Genomic DNA, 10,288 nt, shown 5'->3' with positions numbered 1-10,288 from the left:
TTTGGCTCCAATATTAATTTCCTTGTATTAGAGGACAACATAGTAAGATCTACCCTAATCAAATAATAGATGTCCTCAAAAAACCTCTCAGTTTATTTTCCATGAGAGTTTTTGAAAGCCCTTCACCTGGTCACATACTCAGTGCAAATCTTTTAGATTAAGAATAAAAAGCATATTCTCTAAATATTTATTCTTTATTATTGACTTTGTAGATTGTAACTTTTTGCAGAATATAAATAGGCGCTAGACAGAACACTGACAACTTCAAAGCAAGATGAAGTTCGTTCTGCTGCTTTCCCTCATTGGGTTCTGCTGGGCTCAGTATAACCCAAACACTCAGGATGGGCGGACTGCTATTGTCCACCTGTTTGAGTGGCGCTGGGTTGATATCGCCAAGGAATGTGAGCGGTACTTAGCTCCCAGAGGATTTGGAGGGGTGCAGGTAAGATTTAGTCACAACTTAAACGGACACTTTACTGTGCTGATGTAAAAGAGTATTCTAATCAGGACATGTGTGTCCGGAAGACAATTTTACCTCTCACACGACTTTCCTGAGGAAGCGAAAATTTGAGGTGATGACACCTTTATACTATGTTGAAGGATTTTATAAGACAGGGGCGATGTCCTGTCCATGTCTTCAGGTGGTTGTAAAGCCATAGCACTAACTACGTGTTCGCAGGTTGAGAAGTAAGGTCAGATCTTTCCTAGTTGTCTACAGAATTTACTTATGGAAAGTAAGCCATTATGCACTACTGATAGTTACTGTTTTCTTTGTAGGTCTCTCCACCCAATGAAAATATTGTGGTTCACAACCCATCGAGGCCTTGGTGGGAAAGATACCAACCAATTAGCTACAAAATTTGTACAAGGTCTGGAAATGAAGATGAGTTCAGGGACATGGTGACAAGATGCAACAATGTTGGTGTAAGTGAAGTCATGTTTCCTTTAAAAAAAAAATAATCTCACATATAATTTAATAGATTTAAAAATGTTATATGTGAAAATACTTCCCTCATTTATTCCTTGTTTGTTTCATCTGATCAGAAAATGTCATGATTTAGTGGGGCTGGAAGGATAAAAGGGAATGGGCAAAGTGATATACTTAATTTATAAACTATGAGCATGAATTAAGGTCATGATCAAAAAATTATTTTTGTTTTTACTAGTCATCAAATGCTTTACTGTGTTATAGTCAACCTTTGACAGTCCTTGCATATCTACTATGCAAAGGGAAGTACTGATACAACAGAACTACGACTTTTACACTTGTAACCACAGTCTTCCTATTACCTCTTTCCTGCTTAGGAGAGAGATTGGATTTGATTGCTACAGACATTTTTATGTGATATTATTCTCTAAGCTCATTTAATAGGCTCTCTAAACCATTGTTGCTTTAATGTAAAAATATCTATTCTTGTACTATAAAGAAGATAAATATCTTCCTTCTTGTCCCTAGTACTAAGCTGAGATAAGAGGCTAGCTTCTTTCTTCATATGATTCTCTAAACTTTCAAATTTTATATTTTTCTTCATTTCACTGATTTCATCTTCTTCAGAAATCTACATTTTGTTTTGTTTGTAGTTATGGTAGTTTCAACATACAGTTTTCCACATAATTGTTTAACTGATACAGGTTAGATATGGGGCCAGATGTGTAGATTGATGTCACTTTTCCATGATTCCTTTTTACCCACAATTCTTGGCTTCTCTTTGCCATCTTATTTTTAATCATAGTCTTATAAGGATGATATATCAATACAACTTCTGGTATGCAGTAGACATGCAGTAGAAATCATAAGTTAAGTTCTGTCTCCTCATGATCCTGAAAAATTGCAAAAGCCATATTCTCTCATTTTCATACTATGTCCTACTTCCTCAAAAATTGACCTTTATTTGTCGTTATGGAAGTTTCTGTTTAGCTCCACTTAGTACTATATTCAAACAAAGTACCAGGATTATTTTGATTTTATTTCCCATTAGTTTCATTTCACAGTTAACTCTCTTTTCTGAGATGAATCTACAAAGCAGAAGAAGACATGATTTGGAGTTTTGATAGCATGCTGCTTGATTGCCAGTGAAACTACAGATTTCTGAGATTAACTGAAGCAAACACTTTTCTTCATTAGGTCCGTATTTATGTTGATGCTGTCATTAACCACATGTGTGGCTCAGGAGGTGGTTCGGGAACAAGCAGCACCTGTGGAAGTTACTACAATGCTAATAACAGGGACTTCCCATCAGTTCCATACTCTGGTTGGGATTTTAATGATGGGAAATGTGATGGAGAAATTCATAACTACAACGATGCCAATCAGGTAATGAAAGAAAGAAAAATAGTGATTAGGATACAGAACCAATAAGGTTTTAGGTATGCACAGGAATTAATGGAGACCCACTAAACATTTCATCCATATTTCAAAGGAAAAGAGTTACTAAGAGAGAATGCTTAAAAATAGAAATGTGAAAACATGTCTTGTATTTTGCTAAATTTGTTGGTAAAGATACACCCACATCAATGACAAAATGCAGACATGCTCTCTAGCGACTTTGTGTGGAAAATACAAAAGCTTAATTTTTTAAATCATATAAATATTATAGAATGAAAAATTATGAGCAATATAATTCAATGTTTTAAATTTTTTTCATACACTGGGTTATATTTTCAGCATTTTGACAGTGCACTTACTTAACAAAAGCAAGTTTCTGGCATGGATTCCATGAACTCCATAAAATAAGTAAAAAAGAAAAAGAGACAGTCATAGGGGAGGGGAGTAGAGGGAAAATGGGAGGGAGGGAGGAATGGGAGGATAGAAGGGATGGCATAAAAACTGAGATTAATATGAATAAATTAATAAAATATATTAAAAAAAGAAAAAGAAAAAGAGAAAGGGAGAAGGAGAGAATGAGGAGAGCTAATCACGAAAATGTTAACTCATTTTATGTCTGATATTCTCTATATTATAATAGAAGATATTTTAAAGTGCATGTGCAGATTAATACATCAAATCTTGCCATGACCTGGGTAAAGACAGTATGAAAATTTCCATTTGTAAATTGGGGAGTGACTGAATGATGAGATAGATTCTCAAAAGGAAGATGACTTTTTATAAATTAATCATTTTTGCCTCAACAGGTCAGAAATTGTCGTCTGTCTGGCCTTCTGGATCTTGCACTTGAGAAAGATTATGTTCGTACCACGATAGCCAACTATATGAACCATCTCATCGACATCGGTGTAGCCGGGTTCCGACTTGATGCTGCTAAGCACATGTGGCCTGGAGACATTAAGGCAATTTTGGATAAATTGCACAACCTAAATACAAGGTGGTTCTCTCAAGGAAGCCGACCTTTCATTTATCAAGAGGTAAATCAGTATATACTTTATTTTAATGTTTGAGTTTATAATTTTTCTTTATGGAACATAACTTTTTCTCACTCATATATCCTGATTATGCTTTTTGCCTTCCTTTACTCCTCCTTCTTGCTAAGTTCCCTTTTCATAGAACACCACTGTGTTTCTGTCTCTTTTTTTAAAAATTTTTTATTAATTTATTCTTGTTACATCTCAATGGTTATCCCATCCCTTGTATCCTCCCATAAAGACTTCTGAGAGACTGAGCAAAATATAATAAATTAAATATAATAGATAAAAAATTTAAAAAAAAATAAATATAATAAGATAAATAAAAACTGTGATGTTGAAGTTAGTCGTTGTGGGTTCTATTGGCGGGGAGGCCCTCTGAAAATCTAGTTGCAGAGGTTTTCCTCAGCCTATTGTGGAAGGGCTAGCTGATGAAGTCTTAGTCCCTGAGAACAGGTCGTGCAGGATGGCTCCTCTGAAGGGAGAAAGCCTTCCATTTCCAAGTCCTCCTGGGCAAGGTCTTATCCCCCAGCTTGAGTGAGAGCAGGGTAGTTGACAATTAGCTAAAAATAAAGCATTGGGAGTCTGCATCTCCTGCAGTGGAGGAACAGATCCCGCGATTTGAGAGAAATCTAAATAGCCAAGCATGCTTAGTCAAAATAGAAACAGCCAGGAGACAAAGTGCTAGGTTTTAATTCACTAAACTAAAGTCCAAACCAAACTTAAAGATAAAAGGGGGAGCCAGGACAAAGGTCTAGGGCAAAAGAAAAGACAGGAGAGTGTCCCCCCCCCCAGCAGCCCATCTCAGGGTTTTAAGTCCAGGTGTGTAAATTGCAGGACACTGCTCAGGATACCTCACAGGGCTTGCCTCTGTGCATAGATTCAGGGCAATTTTGAAATGTCTTTCTTTAAAAAGCCATTTTTTGACAACTTTTGGCCGAAGTCTTTGTGGTTTGCTTTGAAATGTGCCTCTGAAAGGATCCTGCCTTTTGACACCTTTTTGTCTGTGGTCTTGTGAACTGCCACCAGAAGTTGGTGTTTCTATACCTCAGTGTGCTAGCAGTTGTCTACAAGTCAAGGGTTTAAAAGATAAGGAAAATAGCCCACAAATTATGGGTCTTTTCATTTGCATGCTAAGGAATTCCATAAAAACATGAAACTGGAGGCTAAGAAATCCTATAAAAACATGAAACTGGAAGCCTAGATAGATAGATTACAATTTAACTAATGTATTTCTACCTTTCTTTTCTTCCCCCTATCCCTTCCATATACCCCTGCACATACTTTTTCAAGTTGATAGTATCTTTGCACTAAATTGTTATTACATACACACATACATTATATGTATACATACACACAAATGTGTGTGTGTGTGTTCCTAAATACAACCTATTTAATTCATATATTGTTACCCATGTATATGTTTTCAGGGTTTCCTGGTTGGTACTGTATAGACACTTGGTGTGTGCTTCATTTAGGATGTACTTTTTGGCTTTTCTCGAAATACTATCAATTTGGAAACCAGAAAATAGATACAACTTACAATGTTTGTTAATATCTCTTTTACTTATAGAATGTAGCATTCTGTTTTTCCATGAGAAGATTTCTCTTTTCTCTTACTTGGAGATAACACATTTATTTATTTACTTTAATTTATTCTTTTACAAGTTTTTAGACAGTAGAAATTTCATTAATCCATGTTTTAAATCCCCATATGCCATTATACAAGTCAGTGAAATCATAATGGGTGTTGTCTCAAACCAATCTTTCTGTGATTGTGGTTTGTCTCATGTTATTAGGGTTGTAGGCATTTAAAGCAAACTTATGAAGCTTTGTGTGTGTGTGTGCTATAATAATGTACTGAGAATTATTTCTTTATAGGTCACTGTTTTCCTTGAAAAATGAATGAGTTCATAAGAAATTCTAGTATTGATCTGAGAGCAAGTTATATAAACATGAAGTAGGAAATTTTCTCTTCTGTCAGCCATCCTGGTGGATAAAAAAATGACCCTGTAATTTGTTTTTTTTAAATATTGTGTAATATAGTTTATAAAACAAATCAGAATCTAGATATACAGAAAGCCATTAAGAACAGTTCAAATAACAAAGGTTATTAAAAACATTTATAAATAATATTTTATATCAAGAATATGCTTGTGTTGCCCCAATGTCTCTTCTAGGTCATTGATCTGGGTGGTGAGGCAATTAAAGGCAGCGAGTACTTTGGAAATGGTCGTGTGACAGAATTCAAGTTTGGAGCAAAACTTGGCACAGTTATCCGCAAATGGAATGGAGAGAAGATGTCTTATTTAAAGTAAATATGCACCATATACTCATTTGATCTATCTTAGATCTTTTGTCTCTTGGCATCAATAAATTATATTTTTAACTATTCTAATTTGTAGAACTACAAATAGTTGATTAATAGTTGGAATCACTGTTTCCTAAACCCAAATTACTTCTCTTTTTCATATGGGATGTCATCACTATGTAGCCCTAGAAATACGAAGTAACAGTTAGTGATTTTTGTTTGTTTGTTATAAGTCTATAAGAAACCAGTAATGTTTGCCTATGCTTTAATGAAGTTTTATTATTATTATTATTATTATTATTATTATTATTATTATTATTATTATTATATTTATACTCATAAATTATTCTTAAAATTGTGAACACTATGTAACTTACTTCTTTCAAAAATTATTTAGAAATTTGAGTACTTGTAGTATAACAATAGTTATAACTCCAGGTTTCTACTTTTTGTATCATTTAGCATGTATTCTGACTTCTCAAGTCCATCTGAATTATTAAACAAAGGAAAATCTTGAGAAAATATTTAAGACCAAAAGAATTGTGTTGTAAGACCCAAAAGTGGATAAATTTCTCATGTGCATTATCGTAGAAAATTATACACATGCATAAGTTAGACTTCTTAAGGAATTTACATTTATTTAGATAACCAAGGATGACATATATAAAATTACTCTAATCATCGTGAGAAAATAATATGCCCCTTTTAAATGCAGGAACTGGGGAGAAGGTTGGGGTATGGTGCCTTCTGACAGAGCCCTTGTGTTTGTGGACAACCATGATAATCAGCGAGGGCATGGTGCTGGAGGAGCATCCATCCTGACATTCTGGGATCCCAGGTAGGACAACATTTGGTGTTGTGCTGTAGTGTCCTATATGACAAAGACAGATTATATACTTCTGCTCTCATACCATTTTGAAACTTTCAGAATGTACAAAATGGCTGTTGGATTCATGTTGGCTCATCCTTATGGATTCACAAGAGTAATGTCAAGTTACCGTTGGCAAAGAAATTTCCAGAATGGAAAAGTAAGTCTTGGAGTCATTCAAAGTGTGTTTCATTCTACAGAAAAAAAAAGTGGTTCTGTATTAATTTCACATGAAATTATAGAATATGATACTTTTTATTAAGTGTTTATTCACTGCATTTTCGTAAAGTAGGAACATCGAAGTAGCTGATAATAAAAAAGATAAAAAGTAAGACCACACTAAAAAAAGGCAAACTTGTATTTACTAGAAAGCCCTGACTCATAGAGATAGCAGGTGATCGTGCCTGTTAATGCTAAAGAGAATTTCAAATATTTTCTTCTTATGGTGCAACAAATATCATCACACATGTGAAATATGCTTATTTTTTTGTGAAATGAGTCGGCCTGTGATTTGAAGTTAACTAGGAAAATATAATAGATAGGGACGTATGAGAATTACAGACTCCAGAAACGCTGACAATTATATGGATGGTCAGTAACAAAAGCAACACGTGAGGATAAGTTTAAATAACTTCAAAAAACTAAAAATTAAGACGATCAGATATCTAAAAGTTTATGTGAAGTTTTCTACTTCAGTGGAAGATACTAGACTCACAGAGCAACATCAAAATACACTAAAAATATTTCTTCTATGTAAATCACATAATTTTTTCTATTTTCTTTTTAATCTAAGAGTCCTTTGGTTATTTATGAAATCAATTTTATTCTTGAAGAGATTTCATGTGTAGAATGAGTGGTTTGTTTTTCAGAAACATTTAAAAATTTTGCCATCATAAAATGTGAACTTATACTTTCTTTCACTTAGTAAGGAAAAAAAAATCACGGTATTTTGTTAGTACGTTATCAATAGATAGTAATAATTGACTATTATAAATAGGAAATAGTTATAGCAAAGACATTTTCATAGATGTTCTTTAAATTTTACAGTAGCCGAGAACTACCTTTTTTGTTTTATGGATAAATTGAGGCACATGCCTATAATAGATCATGATGGAGATTTTTTCAAGTAGTAACCAGAGCCTGTTCTTTAACGCTGGTGTTTCTGACTCTAATTTTCTTGTTGCAGTCACATTGGAGAGTGTTAGTGATATTGAGCATAATATGAGAGCAAATAAAGAATTTGCTTCTTATGTTTTAAGTATGGTTGCAGAGAACGTGATTTTTCACAGAGGTTGAGGACTCACTGAAGGTCTGTGAAAACACTGAAGAGCTCAGATGAAAGTGAGACACAGCAGACACAGGATTAGCACAATGGGCTTGGTTTTAGTTTTCTGTAATGGAAAAGAATTAGGAAGACATAAGCATTCAAATGACCTGGTTGCTTTGAAAACTCAGGATCAGAATGACTGGATTGGACCACCTAATAACAATGGAGCAACCAAAGAAGTGACCATTAATGCAGACAGCACTTGTGGCAACGACTGGGTCTGTGAGCACAGATGGCGTCAAATAAGGTGGGAATATCTCCAACAGAACCTGTTTAATAGATTGTTTATCCTTTTATTTTAAATGGTTGGCATCTAAGGGTATTTGCGTTTAACATAACATTGTGCTCTTAGGAACATGGTGGCCTTCAGAAACGTAGTCAATGGTCAGCCTTTTGCTAACTGGTGGGATAATGGCAGCAACCAAGTAGCTTTTGGCAGAGGAAACAGAGGATTCATTGTCTTCAACAATGATGACTGGTGAGTGGATAACATTTAATGTTTATGGTCATTCTGTAATTTGTTTAGAGCCTTTTGTTGTTGTTGTTCACCTGTTGTCTTTCTTACATGAAACTGTTTTCCCTAACAGATTTAAGACACAAAATGAATACTGAAAGTAGTGCCCACAAAGTGGATCTTCATTTTATATTCTTCCACTCCTTGTATAAAATTTTTCTTCTGGAGATCTTTCACCACATTCTTGGGTTATAACTGGCATATATTCCTATGTATATGCTTATTTGGCACTTTTCACAAAGCACACAAATAATAAAGATAAGTTTTAATGTAATAAAACAATTTATAATGTTAGTGCTGAAATAATTCCCCTGCTACCTACGAATATCACCTAGTGATATTTTATCTCTTAAAATTTTCTCCTGGGATATTTAAAAGGAATTTATGTATTTTTATCTGGCATATAATGTTATGCAGGAGATTTTAAAATATGGCTTCTAAAATGTTCTTTATTATTTCTCCTGTACATCTCTTCATTGTTTTCTTTAATCATTTCCTCATCTGTAGAATTGTAGCTCAAAGATACAGGTTAACTGTCTTGATTGAAAGTCATCTTCTAATTCTATTGAGAGCATCTTAGCACGAATTGTGTTTTAATGGGCAACACCAAACATGTAAGGAACACAATACACACCATTTTTGTTGAAGGAACATATACGACTAGTTGTTAGAACTGTAGTTACTTCTTATAGTCAGTTTTTAAGAACTGTGTATGTCTCCATTGAAATTATAGATTATGTTTAATTCTAAACCAGCTTTTTTTTTGTGACACCGTGTAATCTAGAAAAATTTTTAAAGAAGTAATGCTGTTAACATGTTTAAAGTCTTGAGAGTTTAATTCCAGCTGAGGACAGACTTCACAGAACAATGGTCATTAGAGGACGGCTTTGCTACTGAACTACACCCAGTTCTGTATGGTCTGATAACAGGCGCCACAGACTGATTACTTAAGAAGTATTTTAAAAGATGTCTTTGGTATAGAGAATTATCTCACCAACACTGGCCCAGACTTGCAGTTCAGATGTTGTCATTGAATATCTCATGCTTAGTGTTCCCTAGTACACTGTTGAGGCATTTATTGTCCTATTGATAATAGACCTACCCATACTTGATTATGTCTACTTTCAAACAAATGCTAACTTTCTTTCAGGTCTCTGTCAACAACTTTACAGACTGGTCTTCCTGCCGGCACATACTGTGATGTCATTTCGGGAGATAAAATTGATGGCAACTGCACTGGCATTAGAGTTCAAGTTGGCAGTGATGGCAGAGCTCACTTTTCCATTAGTAACTCGGCTGAGGACCCATTTATTGCAATTCACGCTGAGTCAAAGTTGTAAGAGTCAAAATAAATACATATAGAGAGAGCATCAATCAAGTGTGTTTCTTTTTCATGTGTACCATAATATTTTTTTATTTTCTTTTATTTCTTTATAATCCGGTGTATATGTTTGATGTGTGTGTGAGAGAGACAGAGAGAGCTGTGGAGTGTGTACATGATATTTGAAGACAACTCTGTGTTGCGACCTTTCCTCTCCCTGATTTTCCATGCACTCTTTACATCATACATACTTCATCATGCTTGCCAGGAAAGCATTTTTACCTGCTTCTTGCCCACCCAATTGTACCTTTTTTACTCAAGTTTCTTTTCTTTTCTTAATAGCCATAAACAACTTAAATAAGTGGAAAAACATTTAATACCTACATGCACTTATTAGATAATTACATTCAACTTATAATATGTGTTAACAGAAAGACCTTTAAATTATTTACCAAGAAAATTCACAAACTCTGAATGGCATCCTGAAAGGCATTTTGTTTTACTCTTAACAATCTTTCCTTCATGTACTCCTATACTTTAAAGTCCATGATGTGATTAAAATCACGTATACACATATACAATGTATA

General features: G+C 34.3%; 1 protein-coding gene across 3 annotated transcripts; it reads left to right on the top strand.

The window, feature by feature from the left end:
* Positions 1-274: 274 nt before the first annotated feature.
* Positions 275-9,720, top strand: LOC311582917 (pancreatic alpha-amylase 2a5; the record flags this gene model as incomplete). Of its 3 annotated transcripts, none has more annotated exons than XM_084756223.1 (10): positions 275-442; positions 778-924; positions 2,126-2,314; positions 3,133-3,198; positions 5,541-5,674; positions 6,387-6,509; positions 6,600-6,699; positions 7,995-8,113; positions 8,219-8,344; positions 9,531-9,720. In XM_084756223.1, the coding sequence occupies 10 exons, from the start codon at positions 275-277 to the stop codon at positions 9,718-9,720; spliced, it is 1,362 nt and encodes a 453-aa protein (XP_084612349.1). The 3 variants fall into 3 exon arrangements, with proteins under 3 accessions (XP_084612349.1, XP_084612348.1, XP_084612350.1); XM_084756222.1 differs by having other exon boundaries at positions 3,133-3,363; XM_084756224.1 differs by lacking the exon at positions 3,133-3,198.
* Between the last annotated feature and the right edge of the window lie 568 nt (positions 9,721-10,288).

Source organism: Acomys minous (assembly GCF_964271855.1).
Source record: "Acomys minous genome assembly, chromosome: 14".
NCBI classification, from domain to species: Eukaryota; Metazoa; Chordata; class Mammalia; order Rodentia; family Muridae; genus Acomys; species Acomys minous.
The sequence above is the reverse complement of the archived record's forward strand: the minus strand, read 5'-3'. Positions and strand labels throughout refer to the sequence as shown.